The sequence below is a fragment of the Akanthomyces muscarius genome, chromosome 4, assembly GCF_028009165.1.
Source record: "Akanthomyces muscarius strain Ve6 chromosome 4, whole genome shotgun sequence".
Taxonomy (NCBI): Eukaryota; Fungi; Ascomycota; class Sordariomycetes; order Hypocreales; family Cordycipitaceae; genus Akanthomyces; species Akanthomyces muscarius.
The window spans coordinates 900,230-919,196 of record NC_079244.1 but is presented as its reverse complement, the minus strand read 5'-3'; the positions used below and the strand labels follow the sequence as shown (position 1 = coordinate 919,196).

Here is an 18,967-nt window from a genome sequence, read left to right as displayed (position 1 = left end):
CGGTACGATGCCTGCAGCCACCACCTTGGCTCAGTCACCTGCCTCAAGGTAGAGGGCGTCGCGTTCCGCCATGGCGATCCCTTAACCAGCACCAGGCCACCGGCTAGGTCTGTTTGATTCATCATAGCGCATACGAACGACAAATGAAAACGACACTGCTTCTGCCTGCGTCACAGCCTCGTCGACAGATGGGGAGAGTGCAACGTCGCCCAGCCCCTCACCCGAAGTGCTTGTATTCTTCTCGGTACATATCACCGTGGACGCCAGAAAATGGGTGGCTGTCTGGCACATGAATACGCACACCCCTCCCCTATTTCGCATCTATTGGAACCCTTACCGTGGTTGCCGCACCAAACCGGCCGATGGCTGACATTTTGCCTTCTTTTTATCTCCTATACAGTCTAGCCTGGCCACGTCTGTCTTCAATGCCAAGGCTAGCTTTGGGATTACCCCGTCACCGTTTGCCACTTCCACCTGGATGCCTCGGAGACGACGCATCACAAACTCTGTCTTCAGTGGCTCGTCTAAATTTGCTGCCGTGAGTTGTTGAGAGCACCCGACTTGGACCGAGAAAGACCACACTGCGCATGATGGGCACAGCCTAGGACTGTGCCCACATCGTGATGGCCTTTAAATCGAACAGCGAATTATGCAAGATGAATGCGCCCTGTACATATGCGCACATATGCATGGCTGACATATGATGCAGCCCTCTGCACTCCGCATTTTGGCATCACGCTACACGCCATCCAATGGAGCTGAGGCTCGCCGCCTCACCGAAATGGGCGGCTCGTAGACATTCCGAGTCGCCTCAGAAAAACATGATTCTCGTGGCTACAAATATGGTTCCAGCCTACCGGGTTGTGGAAAACTCGACTTGCCCGCTGCATGCACACCCCTCCGACTCGCTCAGCCATTTTCGCGCCCAAGAACTCCCTTGCATCCATAGTCTGCAACCAATGAATCCACCTCGTCCACACCACCATCACGGGCAGCTGCTTGCACTAGTGCTCAAATCGCATCTCGCTTTGTACATCACTACCACCCAACGCTCTTTTCCTCGGCCCTGGGTTGTCTGTGCTTCCTTTGGTCGAGTTATAGGATGAACGCATGCTGCAACACAACCCACACAAGAAATGAGCCCACTTACACGAGCAGAGCACACACCCACACACCAGACGACGGCTCGTCACGAGTAAACGACAATGGCAGCAAAGCACGGCACACAAATGATGATTTGACTATCTTGTATTCATCGGGCGCTTGTTTCAAGGCTGTTGTTGCCTTGATTAGAGAAGCCACCATACTGAGGTCGCCAGGCAGATACTGTGCGCGATTTCGCTGACCGCTCTATTTATTTACATTGATTTAGCATCTTAAGTCTATGGAAATGATTCGACTCACGACTAATTATGACCAAGGGCACCATTGACCTTCGAAAATAAACATCTCTTGGCACAGGGTTTATCACGTTCAATAGGCTCATTCAATATGCCGGAAGCGATGACTGGGCTGCTGGCCGAATGTGGAACCAATGTGTAGCATTCGCTAAAAGCGCAGCAAAGTATACCAGATATTAAGGCAGGGCTCGAAAAGGAGACATCTATTTTTACCGTTTGATAGTCTGCTCTTCCCTGATCTCGCAAAGTCGTCTCTGCAACAAAAAAATACTTTCCCCAGACTCGGACGCCTAGATTGGGTAGTACACATGTTCGGTGGCACACACCAGCGCAAGCCCACCACCCGCCTGCTGCTACCTTTCCCCAGGTAATGGACCACCCTATGGTAGCAGCAAGAGCTGTGCTTGGAGTCGGACGCTGCGCTGGGACGCGCCAACTCATGCAAGCGTGGTGGTGTGTTCTGTGAGACATGCAGGCTTCGATGGAACCTCTCCTGCTGATGTACACTGTGGCGTGACAAGGCTTCCTTCCCCAGACGTGCAGTAACCTGGACACAACAAATAGACGGACGGAGAGACGGCATGCAGAGGCGGGCTATGAGGTCGCCACACATTACATTGCATGTTCGCTACAACAGGTGACAAAACTTTGCAAATCGACGGGCAAATGAATTCGAAGAAAAAGAAAAACCATTGACAATTTTATTTTGTCTCCTGATCATAATCATAAGTAGTCATAAGTAGTCATCCGCGCCTGTTAGGCTCGTGTCAGGCTTTTCTGTTTAGCCTCGTCGTTACGCAGAAATGCGGGAGACTAAATAGAAGATATGCCCTGATGACGAAAAAAAAACGCAAAAGTAGAAATAACCACCCAAAATAAAAATAGAAAAATTGTGTGCAACCTCAGCAGCCAGTGCGTGAGCAACATTCCCCTCTCGGGCACTTGTGAGCCGTACTGAGAAAGGTCACCTGGCTGTGTGGCTCCCCGTTACACCACCTGGTAACACGGCCGAGCTTGGTCGCCGCCGCAGGAACACACTGCAGTATTTTGACAATACGTTCCCCGTTCCTTGGCTTCTCCGCAAGACGACTGCATGGAGAGGAAATGGTCTGATCAAGTATGCCCGTTCATCCACCCATGATATCAGAGCACCGAACAAGGCAGTCGGGCAGCTTTTATGGGATGGTGGCCGAGACACACACTGAAAAACCACGAACAATGTGCAGAGAAGAGAAAAGAAAATCTGGCCGTCAATTCAAACTTCGGGCCAAGGGACAAAAGGTAAACATAAAACATTGACAACATAAATATTGAGTGAAGAGAGAGAGAGAGCGAAAAAAGAAATAAGGGAAATAAACATGTCTAAAAGTAATTCGTTTCGTTTCGTCATAAAGTCGTAGATGGTATAACATCAATCGGATCGCTCGTCGCTTTTCTTTAATTCGTCGCTTTCATCCAAAGATTCATATATCCGTCCATTTTTGTTTTCGGTCCATGGGGACTTCGGTCTTCCGAGGTCGACGAGGGTTTGTTGTGTTCCCAGCCAAGCAGCAGAGTAAAGCCACGGGTATTCCATAAAGTTGGAACGCTGTGAAGTCTTTCAACCACTTGTAAGGCTTGCTTTGCTTTTTCTTGCTCTGGAGGGGGAGGGGGGTGCCGACGTTGTGTCACACCGAAGCCCGATTCGTAACGAAGATGTGGCTCATTTCCTCCATCATTGTAGCCGCCCGCAAGAAGACCAGGTTCAGTCTCCACCACCACGGTATACATCGCGGCCACCTCGTCGTGTAAACAAGACGATAGGCACCAGCGATGGGGAATCCATCCATTTAGTCAAACGAGGCAGTCGAGCTGCTGCTCGAGTGGTGGCCCGATCGTCGGCCGCTGCTGTGGTCAGAGCTGTCCCGGGAGGAAGTGTGGCGGCTCTTTCGTCGGCGACTGCTCTCCGGTGCGGCGGGGAGACCCTGGACAATGCCGTTGCGGGCCAGCATGCCTCCGTTGACGGAGAAGTTGCGGCAGACCATGAAGGCACGCATGGCGGCGTTTTCCTGGGCTAGCATGTCCGACGCGTATGCCAGATCAGTCTGATACTCGCGGCCATTAACAAGAACGTGACATGTAAAGCCATTGGGGTCGCGGTAGCATTCGTAGGCAGGGTCTGTCCATCCACGGCGGCGGCAGAGACCTATTGAAAGGAGAAGAGACTCGGTTAGTTTTTTATAACTTGAGTTTTTACACAAATACATCGGGCTAATCGGGTCGAAAGTGCACTTCGTTGTTTATGAACCAGCCGTGGGCCTCTTAGTAAAAAAAAGTTGTTTGGTTTCTCTCCCAAAACGACATCGGCAGAACGACGCTCGGCAACAGTAGTGAAGTGCGAGGGACTGCCATTGGCGACTTACTTTCCAGGTACTGCATGTAAAATCCACCCATTTTGAAGCACGGTGTGTTCAATCGCCTTCTGCAAGTGTAAAAGAATGAAATGCCGCAAAAAGCGAAGCCGGTCGCAGAGAATTTCTCAGCGTTGCCTCAGAGGCTGGTGTACTCGGGCGGCCTTGGTGTGGAGGGGACGTGGGCGTGGGCGTGGGCAGTCTAGTTCTAGTTTCTGCTCCACCAATTGGGGCAAGAACTGCGCTCGTAGTGTTGATGCAAGGGAAACAAGGCGGGCAAGTAAACGACAAGGGATGAAGAGTGAGAAAACGAAAAGTGAGATGAAAAGTATCCAAAGGTAGAAAGAGAAAGGCCGAGTAACGAGACTGGCAACGAGGAGAAGCGAAGAGGGAGGAAGAGGTTTGGAGTGTGTGTCTGGTCTTGTCAATGTGGCGGACGATCGGGGGAAGAGGTATATATGTAAGCGATTCAGGGTTCTGACAAGGAATAAAAAAGTACAGCACACACAAACCAACGGTATGTGCAGTAGCGCAGGGCTATTCTAATTTGCGAATCGGTACAGCATTATCATCATGAGCATTTTAGCGCGCACCAGGGGGGTCTCCGGAAGGGGGTGTGTAAAGTATGACAGCGCGCCGCGCAGATGCAGCCGGAGCAGAGAGAATCAGTCCAGCCAGGAAAATAGGAAAATGGTGAGCAGGCGACTGCGGCTCTCAACTGAGTGTGACCCATCTTGATGTGTTGGCGTAGCTGGTTGCCAGTTGATACACGGCCACTTGGGCCTAGCACGCTCCACCACGGCGCATGGCAAGGGCAGGCAGGTCGCAAGGCCAGCGCAGAAAGGCACAGGAAATATGAGCTTTCAGAATGAATATCGGTATTGTGCCGGGCTTACAGTAGCTAGCTGGCGCCGTTGTAATTGCTGGCATTCGAACAAGAGCGAATGCCAATGCGAACCGTTGAGCCGTCTGCTTCTTGTCTGCAATTCGTATGACATGTGTGCTGTCTCTGTATACGGCCGTCCCTGGTGCAGAGACTCGGTGACTCGGTAGCCGGCCGACATTTTCTTGCCTGCGACCAAGTGAAAGCCTACCACTTCAATGGGGCCGTTTGGTCGTTGGTACGCCATCAGGTGGTTCCGGCGGGCTGGCGAAGCTTGCTGGGCAACAAATCTGGCCACTCCCAATACGGCTTCCTGTGCAGCTGCCAGGAATAGCCATCTGTACGACGGTCTGCTGTGGTGCTCGTGCAATCGTGGTGCCGGAGTGGCGACTTGGAGCCACAGAAGGCCGACTAATAAGTGGCCGCCCAGAGGCCGGCTGCTTGCCCTGCTTTATCAGACGTTCTGGACGATCGCTGCGAGCGACTTGCGAAGACGGCATGTAGTTCCTGGTAGGCCTCTGCACGGCCGACCCCAAGAGATCTCTGTCTGACTGGCCGCTAATGCAGACAGAGCCTGTAGGCATCGCAGGGTACAAGGGCTACACCGGGCCTTTTCTCCAGAGTTGCGGAGTTTCGTGCATGTGTAATTGCCGAAATGTATCTCTTTGAGCAAGATGACATATATCCAGCATTGCTCCGGCTCTTGCCGCCGAGGTTCAAGTAGTACTGCATGTTTGGGCTCCAATTGACAGGCTTGCTGCACGGCGTCGGAATAATCCCCATCAATGCTTGCTCGCTCAATTGGCATTACCGACTGGCCGGATTGCTGGGACTGGCGTATCGCCAGAGATCCTGTGCAAATCTAGCGGGGAGGGGAACAGCGACAGGGGGTTTGGCAGTGCTAAGTTTGGCCCCCCTGGTACGACCGCAGACTCCATACTTTTCCAAACCTTGGTGAGCTATTGCAGGTGCTGGAATATCAGAGGAACACGCCGAATCCAATGGTGAGCTTCAACTCCGTAGCAGTACGAAGTGGACAGTTAGTGGCCTGCCAAGGGTCGGGGTTGATGCACAATATACCCATGCGCGGCGGCCGGGTCTGGCCAGCGTATGTACATGCACTCACACGAACTGGTCGAGGTCGGTGAGCAGCGCAGGAAGGCCCTCTGTTCCCCTCTTGCCCTCCATCCACCGCAGTTTAACCAAAAGTTTGTGCATGAACAGCCTGTGGAAAGTGGCTGGGAGGTGGGTTCAGGTGGATCGCTAGCTTGGCCACCGGTGCTGGCGCTGGCGCTGCTACGTCCTGCACCGGCCGTGTCGTGTTATTGGACCCTTTTCTTGTTTTTGTTTTGATACTGTGTGCCCTCAGCCCACCACGACTCTTGCATGCAGGCCAGAAGGGCCCGCCTCACTGACCTGAGGTTGAGATGAGGTTATGTCGTGATACACAGGCAGGCGGATGGTGGTGGCGGCAAAGCACATGGCCGCCTCGCTCATTTCAGTGAATAAACCGGTGAGCAAGGCACATCTGATTGGCTGCCCTGTCAATGGAGGGGTGTCGCGAGGCAGCCGTGTAAATGGCCCTGCCTGCTGGCTGAGCCCTCAACCCCCGCCCAGATGCAATGATGTGCTGGCAGTGCCGCTGGGTATACCAGTAATGTCAAGAGCCAGAATGTGTGCGGGCACGCCTCATGGGCTGCAACTTTGCCCTGTGCCTATGAAATGAAGGCGTCGTGTGGCGCGCGGGGTCAATTGCCAGCAACACAGTGAAAGGGCCGCTTGGACGTCGGCGGCGCTGCCAGCGCTGATCGTCATGTCCCATGGAACTGGCACCGATATATGTACAAGTATGTGCAGGACAAGTGTGCTGGTAAGTAATTATGCACATGAAAATGCGTGATATGATGACGGAACGCACGCCTAAAGTATAATGTTCGGGGTCCGGCGATGGACATGACGTGTTGAATTCAGGTGCTCAATTGCAATTGGCAGGTATGCATTTTACTCTGCACCATCTGCAACCATAAGTATCTTTTGGATTGGCGTGACAAGTGTTGCTGCGGTCTTTTTGTTGCTCCATTGCACAGGAATGAGGTACACCTGGAAGACAAACAGGCATGTGCGCGCGCGACTTATTAGTCTAGAATTATGAATGCATAGTCCGAACATAAGCTGGTATACCGAACTGGCCACGGCACTAGATGCGAACAGGCTGTTGAAAGGCTTGAGAGCCTTTTGCCTCTGCGCTGACGTGACTTGCTGTTTTTTTTTTTTTTTAGCTGTTGTTACATGAGTCCTCGACCCACGACACATGGTCAACGACGCCAGATGGCCCAGGCGATGACCAGTAGTACCGGATCGGTTGTTCGATGGCTGGTGTGGGCGCGCAACAAATGCGCGTCGGTGTTATTAATTAGGCCTGCCATGGAGCGAATCAGGCACGACAGAGGGTTCCATTTGTGGGCAATTCCGAATGGGCGGTGGGCTCGCATGCCTGTTTTGGGTGTGATTTGGCGCTATTTCGTTCGTGTGTCGATGCAGTCACCGTGTTCTTCTGTATATCTGGGTTTCTTCTTCGGCTCTTTGATAGGAAAAAGTGTAGGCGCCGGCATGGGGCCGTTCTTGCATCGGAGCATTTGAATACAGGGAGAGGGTCTCTTCATTATGTTTCATCTAGGCGCCCGTCATCTCATCGACCCCACGTTTAGATGATGCTAAGAATAATCTTTCTCTCTCGATGTTTCGTTTCGGCTTGCCTCTTTTTTTTTTTCGTTCCATGAGGCGCCAACACTTCGTTTATGGCTAGCTTGTTAGTGCGGTGGTCCAATGCCCCGAGCTTCTGTGTAGCGTACCCGTCAGTGGATAACTAGAAATTCGAAGCTTGGCGAGGCGTTGACGGAAAAGGTAAAAAGAAAAAAAAAAGCTGGCCATCGATACACGAAAGTTTTGGGGGCGTGAGATGGATGCAAGGGCGTGCGTGTTTGCAGATGGAAGAAACTACTTTAGCCTGTCAATGGTTGCTGCAGGTGAGGGGCAGCGGTGGAAAAGCACTTGCCTCCACTGTAGATGGTCCAGAGTCCAGAGGCACAGCAGGCTCTTGCCCGCCAAAGCCAAAGTGAGGGGTGTTTGCCTGTCAACAAGGAGGGGCGCGCGCTGGAGGCGTGGAGGGGCAGATAGGTAACTTGGGCAGCCAGCGGACAACAGCAACCAGCCAGCCAGCAGTCGAACAAAGAATTCCTCAAATTCCCACACTTCGATTCATTGACCTTTGGCCGGTGTCCTTGCGAAGATCAACGCTCCACGCCCTGAACTCTGCAATAACCCGAATTTACCGCCATGGCCTCGTCAATGGCAAGGTGACGCCGTGCACCGCGCCGTCACGAATACCTGCCCACTGTCCACCAACCCCAGTGGCGCGCCCTGCAAGTGATTGCGCGCGACCAAGCCAGCCAGGCTCCTTCCTGTATCGTGCCCCTGGCATCTCCAGTTGTTTCTCCATCGCAATCCACGGTCGTCGTTTAAAGACAAATAATAACAATAACACCATTGGAGAACCAGCAATCGAGGGTGTCCGCAGTAAACAACACTCAGTCAGTCAGTCGCCACCAAACACCGCCGCGCCGCCCACCTGCTTGGGCCGGCCTTCTATGCGGCCGCCTCGATGCAATGGCAACGTATCGTCGTAGCACGAAATGCATATTGCCGTCATCAAATACTTTCACAACGTCCCTGGATTGTGTGTACGCTGCATGTACACGGATTTTCTTGGTGCCCCCAATTCGAGACGTCCATGTCGGTAGATGGCTTGATGCCACGCCACCCGGCAGCCAGCCCAGCCCGCCGCCTTTGCCCCTACTGTAAGTTAGTTAGTATGTGGTACACAATCGGCACTCTTCCATAATCGTAACCACACGCTGGTCCACTTGCACAACTTAAAAATATATGCAGCCTGTACAAGAATCAATCTTTATTATCACAGCTTCGGTATCCAAGTCTTGCCTTCGATTTGGCCTTTCGCAACTTGAGACAACAAGCGCTGGCCGCTGGCATATCTTCTCAAGACCGATGACCTAGAATCTTCCTTGGTGACAAACTGGAATTGCACAAGTTCCCCTAGGAATCCATCTCAGAAGTGCCAGCGCATCGCTCGCAGCAAAAAAAGACTCGGGCTTGCCGCACTAGATGCAATGGCTAGGCCCTGTCTTGCCTGGTCGCTGCACCATCCGTCCGCTGCGCAGCCGCAAAAACACCCGCCTCCCGGCCTGTGCTATGTGCTTCGCCAGTCTGCATCCCAGCAGGCTTAACATTATTTCCTGGGTAAGGTCTGCCAGACGAGACCATCCTGACAGACACGGCAGGCTGCCATCCATGCACCCTGTGCGTTGCACGGGGAGTTGCGGGCGACGAGAAGGCTGGCGATAGTGCGACATCGCTCTCGGCAAGAAATTATTTTGCCTCTTCGGATTCTTCTCTTCGTAATTTCTTCTGCCCTGGCGTGGCGGGGCACAATGCACCAAGCATTTGACATGCTTATTAGTTGGCCTGCTCCAGCTCGCCGACGGCCTGCAGATCCTGACTCAACGCCCGCCACAACTGCACGACGGGTGAGATGCACGCCCCCTGCCATGAAAGGAATGTCTGTCTTCCTTCCGATTGAAGTCTTCGCGTTGTCTACCCCGTCACTCGGCTCACAGGAGGGGGCCAAAGACCAAGGGTACTTTTTCGCGCGGGTAGCCTAGTCGGTCAGCCCAAGAAGTCTCATCACTTCTCATTTTGTGCACAGTGAACTCTCGAATGCATGTAAACATTTGGCACTTTGCTTCTTTCTCCTTCTTTTACCAACTGGGTAACATATTCGAGTGCCGGACTCTGTAATTGTCAGAATTCCTCTCCCGCCGATTATCCTCTCGCTGCTTTCCCTGCGATAATTTGACTCGCCCCGATGTTTTGATGCGTTGGCCATATGTAGCTAAGGCAAGCCGCCCACCTAGATGCGTCCATGCAAGTGAGCTGTCTTCTGGCGAATGGTATAATGCGAATATTCGAAACAGGGTCTAGTAGTGACAATTTCCACCATTCGCGACCCGTCCGTCAATGCAGCCTTGGGTCCAGCTGCCGGGAAGCCTAGGACTTTCGCAATTCGGTAGCTCCGATTTCGTGAACGCGTCCGTCGCCGCCTGTCTGGCCAAGCATTCTCCACGTCCGGTTCCTATGCTATCGCAAAGCAAACAGCATTGGGTCGCCTGCCTGTCATTAGAATCCCATCTTGGAAGCATAATATTCCCACGCAGCTTCAACCTTGTGCTGAGGTATTACGTATACGGGATGCGTGGTTCCAATTCGGTCATCTTCGTTGAACACTTGCTCGTCCTCGACATATGGCATGGCTTCCCACTCGTCAGCGCCGCCAGCAGAACCCGTTGGCCGTGCAGCCCGCAAAGTCCACTTGTGCTGTGCGGAACTGAGGCCGGATAGTACATAGCATGTGTGGTAGGCATCTGAGTATCTGTAAACCAAGGACAAAACGTTAATGCATCACGAACCAGCATAAGCGAGCGTCATCGAGGCAACCTACTTGCTTGGCTTATCTCTCAAGCCACCCCGAAGGGTCTGGTCCTGGCAGCAGCAGAGAATATACCGGATTAGCCCGTTGCGACTGAAAAGGCTGCCGGTATCTGCGGCCTGCTGGTCTGCGGATCTGGCCTTGCCACTGTTCGGCCCGCTCAGAGCGGCCTGGATGAGCGGCCAGCAACCCCCAACCCAGTGGCTGTAGCAACCGTCCACCAGTTTGTTTGTGCGACCAGAAAACCCGCCCTCTGGTGCGTATTGACGGGAAGACAGCCACGCAATCAGTTGTGGCATGTTCATGTACCTGCCAGTTGAAGGGTGATTAGCTTCTGCATGTTCATCATGCAACATCAATGGTAGCCACCGCGGGAAGACGAGGCGTCTGTCGCCACTTACTTTGGTATGGAACGATGCGGAGCGTCCAAGATGGACAGACACCCGAGGGCACAGAAGGCGTACGCCCCATGTGCCTCGATCCCTGGGATTGCAGCCACGCCTCCTTCGTATGTCTGGCCTGTCAAGAGTATTAGTCGTGCGTCATTTGCAAGCCAGGAACATCCAGGTCTCAGGGTACATACATCTGCCTACCCACTCTCCCAGACCGCTGAAAAGATCTTTGTGGCCTGCGGCGTATGCAGCTGAGTCGGGTGACGTCTCGAGGGGAATCCCGAGCAGAGAAATGATAACTGATGCGCAGTATGCGCCTCTGGAAAAGAAAAGAAACCATCGTGTTAGTCGAACATCCTAGCTCCTCGGCATCTCTCCGCCCGACGCGGGCAGAGACCGAACAGGCAAGTATGGGTTACACGTACCGGACATCCTCCTCGCCTCCTACGACCATCTGGAAACCTCCGTCAGCCTGCTTCAGGGAGCAGAGCCATTCCCACATTGCACGTCTGTCTACAACTTTGTACGCCTCTTCCCCACCCACGAGCATCAGCGCGAGCACGGTGGCATAAGTGGTCGCCAGGTGGGAATCCTGGCCGAAACCTCCTCCAAAGCCGCCACTGACATTCTGGATGGGGCGGACCGTCTCGACCAGCCGCTCGCGATATATGCTCACATCCTCTCCCAGAAGAGTCAATGCTGCGAGAGACCAGTAAAAAAACCACGGCCGGCTGGGATCTGCAGCTGCCATCTGCGGTGGGAGCCTGCCAAGCTGCTTGTGCAGAAACTTGACGTGGCGTTGTTTGTCTAGGCGGGGGACGCCGTGCTGATTACATTTACCTGCATGCTGTTCTCCGCTCAGAAAGGGCAGGCACTCGTCAATAGTCTTTTGCTGTAGCTGTGACGACTCTGTCTCGAGCATGTCGACGATGAGTGGCTGCGAGGTGAAGAGGTCCGGAATCGCGGGTTCGCTGGCGTAGACCTGAGACATTCCAGAAAGAGCCTGGCTCCGTGTAGGAGGAGAGTCTGCAGCTGCAGCCATGGCCTTGATTTGATGTCGAAACAGAACTCTGGGTTGCGTTTTGTTGCGACGACTGCGAAGGCTCATTACGTAGCGCGCGGCCGTCTCATTTCCTCCAACGGCGGATTATTATGCGGGCTCGCAATGTCGCCTTGTATATTGTAAATTGCAAGGCACGAGTTTGATCTTCGATGGCGTTCTTCGCTGCTTGTCGCGCTTATGATGCTATTTGTTTGCTCAATGTTGTATTGTAGTTGTGATGTTTGCGGCTGGCAACGCAACGCTAGCTATTGTTCTCGGAAATTGGTCGGGTACCGAATTGGGGCCTAAGCAACCTAAAGCCACGGCGTTGGGAGAGGATGGATCCCTGAAGCAAGAGAAATGAATCGAAAAGCCGATGATGGTTTTCTTCTCATTGAGGGCTGGATATGTTGGCTTTGACTGTTCATGTGCCTCAACGTGATTGGTCGCACAGCTGTTTGACGTCGCCGATGATGAGTGCTGGGAGCATCTCTGGGCGGGCGAGCTGCGACCCCTGCAAGCCCTGGACAACCGAATTGCAAGCCTGCTGCCATGCTCAGCAGTAAAAGACAGCGAAAATGTGAACACCTGCAGCGGAGCTAGGCATGGTATTATTAGCAAAGCTTAATGGTCACAGCATTGAATGAAAAAAGGAACTTCGGGGCAAAAATGTTTTTTTTAGAACCAAAAAAAGAGCACCCAGTACGAGGGTCGAACTCGTAGCCTTTGGATCTCATTGGATCTTAATAGATACCATAAACTGAAGAATTCGTTAGTGACGGGGATCGAACAAGTGATGTTGAAGTGAAACTCACAGTCCAACGCTCTAGCCAATTGAGCTAACCGGGTGTACGGTTGATCCGAAGTGAGCAATTTTTTATTATACGTGTAGAGCAACTACCCCTCCAAATGGCCAGGCAATGACTGGCCCCCGACGTTTAATGTTTCCGTTTCAGCGAAGAACTCGAATGGTAATCCCATGGGTATTTGATGAAGGATAATAATGGTCAGATTTAATCAGTTGAAATATTACCATGGTGGCTGCATTTAGCGCAACTGTAAGCAGGCGGGCGCACCAAAGCTGCATGAATAGACAACTAAACATCGATACAAGCGGCGGCCGGTTATGATACCACAGAGGCAGTCTCTTGCAATTTCACAATGACCAGTGTGCATATTTCAATCAAGAAGGCAGCTGCTGGCATTATCTTTACAGCGTTATCGAGTTCGTTTGTCCGCAGTAACTGGCATTACCTAGGCTGTCTACCCCAGCTTCCCAGCTGTGCACACCGCGCTACCCGGTTGCCTGGTTTCAGATGCAATGTGTGCCAGTGAAACTAACATCTGTAGAATCTCAGTGGCCGCCATCTATAGTTTCACCTATTGCGGTTGTAAAAGGTAACACCTCGCGCTCATTGTTTTCTTTTTTTCTTTTTTTTTCCCAAAAAAAAAGGTTTATATACACTGTTGCTGGTGGCGCAGACATGTACGGGTTCGTGCCTATGGACTCGTCACCCACACCTCAGCATGACGTCGCTGAGGAAGTCTTGTGATTCTCACCGCAGCCATTGCGTCGCAAAATATCTAGAAATATACGGACTGCTACTTTTCTGCAGGAATTTAATGCGCCCTTCAAGCAATCTCTTTGCTGCCTGGTTGACAAACAATGACGGACCAGCAAGTCACTAATGACGGCTTGGGGAAACCCTTGACCCTCCCGCAGTCTCTCCTTACGAAAGCGGCAGCAGTTACTCAGGTGCACAGTTTTATTCACCCTCGATGAGACCTCATTCTAATTACTCTTTTGCAGGACTTTAAGCCTCTGAAAAGTGTGTGTGCTCATCTAAACGCTTTCCACGGCTACGCCGACAACCCACAGCGGGCAGTAGAGACAAATCATTATTGCGGTCATGTCAGTACGTACAACGGCTGCCTTTATCCGGCTCAAACACAGTACCGAGCTAATCTTGATTGCAGACAATGATGTCCGGCAGTGCCTTCTTTACGACTCTGCGGAGAGCGACGCGCGACTCATTGGCATTGAATACATGATCACACCAGAACTCTTCGATGCTCTATCTCCTGAGGAACAAAAGCTTTGGCACTCGCACGTCTACGAAGTCAAGTCTGGCATGTTAGTCATGCCTAATCCTCTTGTTACTGAGGCTGTCTGGGCTCGGGCCGAACATAAAGAGATGGAGAATGTGGTCCGGCTTTACGGCAAGGCCTACCACCTATGGCAGACAGACCTGGGCCATAAATTGCCGATAGGCGAGCCAAAGTTGATGGCGAGCTTTACAACCGATGGCCAGTTGGATTTCAGCAAAGTCGAAGAGAGAGACAAGAGGTTTGGAGTCAGCTACGAGGCAAACAAAACACAGCGACAGGACATCCCGGAGCCAAAGATCCATCCAAGTAGGTCACTGCCGCCTGTGGCTATCTTGGCGATGACGCTAACCACAGATGTAGATTCCGACAGCGCGTGGAAAGACAGTGGGAAAGATGGTGATTGGTTAACCAATTAATCAATGCCCACCAGAGCTAGGTTTCCCAGATCTGGCTTTGACTACCTGCTGAAGCCGGTGGCAACTCATTCACCTGGCATGCAGCAAGCGTCCGCGAATGCATGTACGGGTAAATAAGATGGAAAGCCGGAACGTATCATATTTCAATGTTTAGGGTGTGCATAAGTCATGGTCTATATACTACGGGACCCATCACATGCCACATGCATAGACAAGAGTCATCACAGCGTCAACGTTGGGCATCATTACGCGCACAAACGAGGAACTGACCAGTATTCTGAAAAGCCCTGCTGTCATAGAAGAATCTGCCCAACGAAAGCGCGGAGCACTTGCACCGTCCTTCAAAAGCATACGCCTTATACTTGGTGTGATTCTGTCCGCGTCATGTTTACCTCGTCGATGCAACCATGCACCAGAAAGATGTGGCGAGTGTTTGTTTATAAGTACGACCCTTCTCCACGAAAAAGATGTCACAACTAAACCCTTCAGCCATTTGCCGCACGCTGTGATTTTGAAATCGTTTCCACTCAACAGCTCAAATAACTTGACACCATGTTTCGAGCACCGCTGCGACTCCTAGCTTTCGGCAACCACGCGCTGGTGTGGCTATCGTCACTGATTGTCATGGGGATTTTGTCGTACTTTTTGAAGAGCTACAAAAGCGCCCACTCTACACATATAATTTATGAAGAAACTATTGCAAGTTTTTTTCATCATGTCAATTTTGTCCACGGCTAACTTTTCCTAGGCCACAATCACCTTTGCTGTCTGGACACTTGGAATGATCTTGCCACTGATTGACAGATATGGCGGGCATCTGTGGCCCGTTAACTTGGTCCTTTCATATCTCTGGCTTACCTCATTCATCTTCTCCGTGCAGGACTGGGCTCGTGGACGTTGCACCAGTTACAGCGACGGCTTTGGCAAGTGCGGCTTGAAGAAGACTGTTGTCGCTTTCAACTTCTTTGCATTGTGAGTTTAAAATATATATCGTATTCTTCGAGAGATCGAGCCTGACGTGTTCTAGTTTCTTCCTGTTCTCCAATGTCATCGTTGAGAGCATCCTCTTCCACAAACATCGAAACGAGAGAGTTCTTGTCGCATCCGCGAATGGTAGGAAGACAAATGGCGTGGTTGATCCTGGCCCAGCTGCGGTTTAATGGACGGAATATATATTTTTGACCATGGACTAGGCAATCGCTGAGCGGTTCAATTTGGGAGCAGTACAGCGACGATTAAAGCGGTTAGCTTTTAAATGTCTAAAATATATTTAATGAAAAATGATTGTGCTCTATTTTAGTCTCCTCCGTATTCCGATCTTTCCGAATTTCCTTTTTTCTACTTATTTCTCTCTTCCTACCACGGCTAAGAACTACCAGCGTCTTTTGGCAATCCCCTTAAATGGCAATCAATTTACATGAAATAACACGCATCATCACGTACTCATTTAGACACATTTCCTTCATTCCAACCTAATATTATTCTATTGCCGTATTGGTAATTAGTGCGCATTAATATTCGTTTGCCAAACCAGCAGCATATATAATTCTGTACATAAATTCCGTAAGATCAATCACTCGCTTCCGTCCACTTTAATTGTAGGTCTTGCCGGCGACAATAGTACCGTCGTACTCGACATTCGTGGTCGAGTTCTTGACGGTGTAGTTGCCAAAGCAGGCATACTGGTAGTTGCTGTCCTTGAACGTGTTGGCCTGGCTCTCGAGGAACGCACCCAGCTCGCACAGGCCATCGAGGCGGCCCGAGGTGCTGTTGCCGCACTTGCCGCCGCGGATGGTGTTGAGCGGGATAATGGCATTGTTCAGACGCATGCGGATGAACTTGTGCGTGGCGTTGCTGGCCTCGTAGCCGTACTGGCCGGGGCTGTACTGCACGCGGCGGTTCTCGACAGGCTCCGGGTTGGCCGCCGAGCAGCCAATCTGCTCGGTGATGAGGTTGGCGCCAAAGGGCGTCAAGTGGGAGAGGGTGACGTGTGTGTTGGAGCTCGGCGGGAACTCGTCCAGCGTCGGGGCCTTGTTGATGTAGTCGACGGACAGCGCGGTCAGGACGGAGATGATGATGTCGTCGTGCGAAAAGTCGGCGTAGACCTTTTGGCCGAGGGGGAACGTCTTGCCGTTGTTGTCGTATGTGGCATTGACGGACGAGTTGGAGACGGCGATGTACTGGTGTTTAAGGCGCGCCATGAGCTCCTGGACGTAGCCGACGCCCTGCGCGCGTCCCGTGGGGTTGCCGTAGCTGTACAGGTAGTAGTACTGCTGGTCCAGCACGTTTTCGAATCCAGCCCACTCGTTGGCGGTGAAGATGTGGCAAAAGTCGGACTGGCCAATGTAGGCGTACTCGTAGGCGCACGTCATCTGCATGCCGTAGATGTCCTGGTAGGTGAAGGTGAAGCCGTCGGGCGCGTAGCTCTCGAAGCGTTTAATGGTGGCGCGGGTGTAAATCTTCTTGTACTGCTCTTGGTGGAAGGCAGCAATGTTGTTGTTGTCCTTGTTGTTGGAGTTGGTGCAGCTGTCGTAGGACGCCAGCGTGTTATTCTCGGTGCCGCCCTCGGGGATGATGACGGTGTTGAAGGGCGACTCCCAATGCAGCAGATCGGGCTCGGGCGTGGAGTTGAACGAAGGGCCAAAGAAGCCGAGCGACCAGTTGATCTGCGAGTTCTGGATGCGAGACTGGCTGGTGGTGCGGACAGTCATCTTGGGGCGCTCGGTACCGTTGCTAAACAGGCTGTTGTACTGGAGCTGCGCGGTCTCGGCATTGAACAGCGTGCGGCCGTAATTGTTCCAGAAAGCAACGCCTCTGCCAAACTCGGTGTTGGCGCCAACGCCGGTGAGGAGGCCGGTGTTGTTCAGGATGTACTGGTAGCTGTTGAGGAACTTGAGCGGACCCATGAACTGCTTGTCCTTGTGGCCACTCTTAAAGTCGGCAAGCTTTTGGGCAAAGCCGCCCGTGGTGAGATTGTCCACCGAGTCTGGGAAGCGCTCAGCATGGCGCTGAAGAGTGCTCACGGATTCCTGATCGATTGGAAAACAGGATTAGCGTTTGCAGCGCCAACTGGTTAAAAGAAGGTCACTTACAACTTGGCAGCCCTCGGGAAGACCGACGTAGCCAACACCAAAGGCATCCTCGTCGTTGTCCGCGTACACTGAGAGCTCGCCCCACGATCGGGAGGCGCTCTTGGCATCGGTCAGGACAGAGGCGCAGGCATTGCTAGCGGCCGCGGCCACCAAGGCCATTGAGAGAGTTGTCGCGCGCATGATTGATTGTCAAGAATTATTGTGCAATGTCGATCCGGGCCTGTTGCAAGACAATTGAAGTTGCACTGGCGATGGGAAGCTACCCCAAAAAGCTTGCGCTCATGCGGGGGGAGCTGCGAGACTTTAAAAAAAGTTTACGCTGCTTGTAAACAATAGTTCCTCCCAACGTCATGTCTCGGGATTCTCTGCCGAACGTGCGCTGATCGTCTCCTTCATTAGGCGGCGCTACGTCGAATTCGGCAGGCTATCGATGCACGAAAAGCCCACCAGGCGCAGGCTGCGAAGCCGGATTGCCGGTTACAATGACAAATGAAAAATCGTTCTACGAGCATGCGGTGCACTTTTCACGATTCCATTGGGGACATCGTATCTTCAGTGTGGTTCTCGTCGAGGCAATATATTGCATCTGCTCACCGAGCAGTGACTCTTGCGCATATGTTCCCGTGCTGGCTGCTTTTGTGTCTCTGCATTGACGATGTGTGGATTTTGAGTACGTTGATAGCAGTGGGGTTTTTCTTTTTCTCTTCGGCTCTCCAGCTGCGGGGAGACGAACTGCTGAGAAGTGAGACTCTTGCCGCGGTGTCCATGTTAAAACCGCGCTCCGAGACAGCCTTACTTCCACGCCAGGTCTCAGCTCTCTGTAGATCTGCACAACCACAATTGCCCTGTGTCTTGAGCGACAAAGTGGCGTTCAGGGCCCAAGTAAGTGATAGATATGAAGCCACCTGCCGGATCGAACAAGAAAAATAGTGAGTCTTGACCGCCAACCGCCGAGATTGGGAGTCAACTTGGAGTACCGAGCGAGGCCGACACTTGGCGATGCGGAAATAATTTACTGGGGAATTGCCCACAAAGCTGGATCCATGCCAAGAAATCCCCAGACTACTGGCATTACAGGGCTGGGGCTTCCTCGGCAGCTCGAGGCACAAAGCAGCTTTCTACCATCACGATGCGAAGAAGAACTGTAGAAGATAGGAACTTCCCAGCCTCCCGGCTCCTGGTGAAAGCCGGAGCACGGATGACCAACCTCCCACGTTGCCTCTGTGCATTGTTCTCCGGGGCGCGCCGGCCTGCTAGTTCCCTCGCCTCGCGGTCGCGTGCTCACCTGCCATTCATGGCGCTCTAGTTCCTCGGGCGCAACTCGCAGTAATTGAAGAGACAGTTGGCTAAGTGATTCGAAAGAGACTATCCTTGGCGCGGATTGCAATCCGCCAAGTTATCCAAAAGATCTTCAATTGAGCGCGGTCCACAAGAGGCGGCGTCTGCTCCGCGTCGCTCTCCAGTCCCGAACCATGCCGGGCTATCGGGGGGGGGCTGAAAAGAACCAATTTAACCGCGCCCGCTGCGCAGCGCGGCTCTCAACACCTGCGGCCGTACCAAACAGTCTGATGTTCAGAGACCGCCCCGAAGTTACGTTGCCATTGCCTCTTGGAGCATAGCTTGTTTTACACAACAGCGGGGGGGGGCGGTGTCGCATTTTCGTCTGACATCATGGCTCGT

At 52.5% G+C, this 18,967-nt stretch overlaps 7 protein-coding genes across 7 annotated transcripts; 3 read left to right on the top strand and 4 right to left on the bottom strand.

The window, feature by feature from the left end:
- Positions 1-3,229: 3,229 nt before the first annotated feature.
- LMH87_010943 (uncharacterized protein) lies at positions 3,230-3,833 on the bottom strand (the record flags this gene model as incomplete). The annotated part of the gene is made up of 2 exons (XM_056200001.1): positions 3,230-3,585; positions 3,803-3,833. 2 exons carry the CDS (start codon positions 3,831-3,833, stop codon positions 3,230-3,232), a joined length of 387 nt encoding a protein of 128 aa, XP_056051894.1.
- A 3,544-nt stretch (positions 3,834-7,377) lies between these two features.
- LMH87_010942 (uncharacterized protein) lies at positions 7,378-8,011 on the bottom strand (the record flags this gene model as incomplete). Its single annotated transcript, XM_056200000.1, has 4 exons — positions 7,378-7,475; positions 7,526-7,670; positions 7,729-7,803; positions 8,006-8,011. The coding sequence occupies 4 exons, from the start codon at positions 8,009-8,011 to the stop codon at positions 7,378-7,380; spliced, it is 324 nt and encodes a 107-aa protein (XP_056051893.1).
- A 1,915-nt stretch (positions 8,012-9,926) lies between these two features.
- LMH87_010941 (uncharacterized protein) lies at positions 9,927-11,736 on the bottom strand (the record flags this gene model as incomplete). Its single annotated transcript, XM_056199999.1, has 5 exons — positions 9,927-10,179; positions 10,249-10,545; positions 10,638-10,755; positions 10,820-10,947; positions 11,054-11,736. 5 exons carry the CDS (start codon positions 11,734-11,736, stop codon positions 9,927-9,929), a joined length of 1,479 nt encoding a protein of 492 aa, XP_056051892.1.
- A 1,600-nt stretch (positions 11,737-13,336) lies between these two features.
- On the top strand, positions 13,337-14,195 carry LMH87_010940 (uncharacterized protein; the record flags this gene model as incomplete). Its single annotated transcript, XM_056199998.1, has 4 exons — positions 13,337-13,426; positions 13,481-13,586; positions 13,648-14,085; positions 14,140-14,195. The coding sequence occupies 4 exons, from the start codon at positions 13,337-13,339 to the stop codon at positions 14,193-14,195; spliced, it is 690 nt and encodes a 229-aa protein (XP_056051891.1).
- Positions 14,196-14,341: 146 nt separating this feature from the next.
- LMH87_010939 (uncharacterized protein) lies at positions 14,342-14,704 on the top strand (the record flags this gene model as incomplete). Its single annotated transcript, XM_056199996.1, has 3 exons — positions 14,342-14,350; positions 14,407-14,638; positions 14,685-14,704. The coding sequence occupies 3 exons, from the start codon at positions 14,342-14,344 to the stop codon at positions 14,702-14,704; spliced, it is 261 nt and encodes an 86-aa protein (XP_056051890.1).
- Positions 14,705-14,747: 43 nt separating this feature from the next.
- LMH87_010938 (uncharacterized protein) lies at positions 14,748-15,355 on the top strand (the record flags this gene model as incomplete). Its single annotated transcript, XM_056199995.1, has 3 exons — positions 14,748-14,894; positions 14,944-15,167; positions 15,223-15,355. 3 exons carry the CDS (start codon positions 14,748-14,750, stop codon positions 15,353-15,355), a joined length of 504 nt encoding a protein of 167 aa, XP_056051889.1.
- Positions 15,356-15,787: 432 nt separating this feature from the next.
- LMH87_010937 (uncharacterized protein) lies at positions 15,788-17,467 on the bottom strand (the record flags this gene model as incomplete). Its single annotated transcript, XM_056199994.1, has 2 exons — positions 15,788-17,224; positions 17,288-17,467. 2 exons carry the CDS (start codon positions 17,465-17,467, stop codon positions 15,788-15,790), a joined length of 1,617 nt encoding a protein of 538 aa, XP_056051888.1.
- Between the last annotated feature and the right edge of the window lie 1,500 nt (positions 17,468-18,967).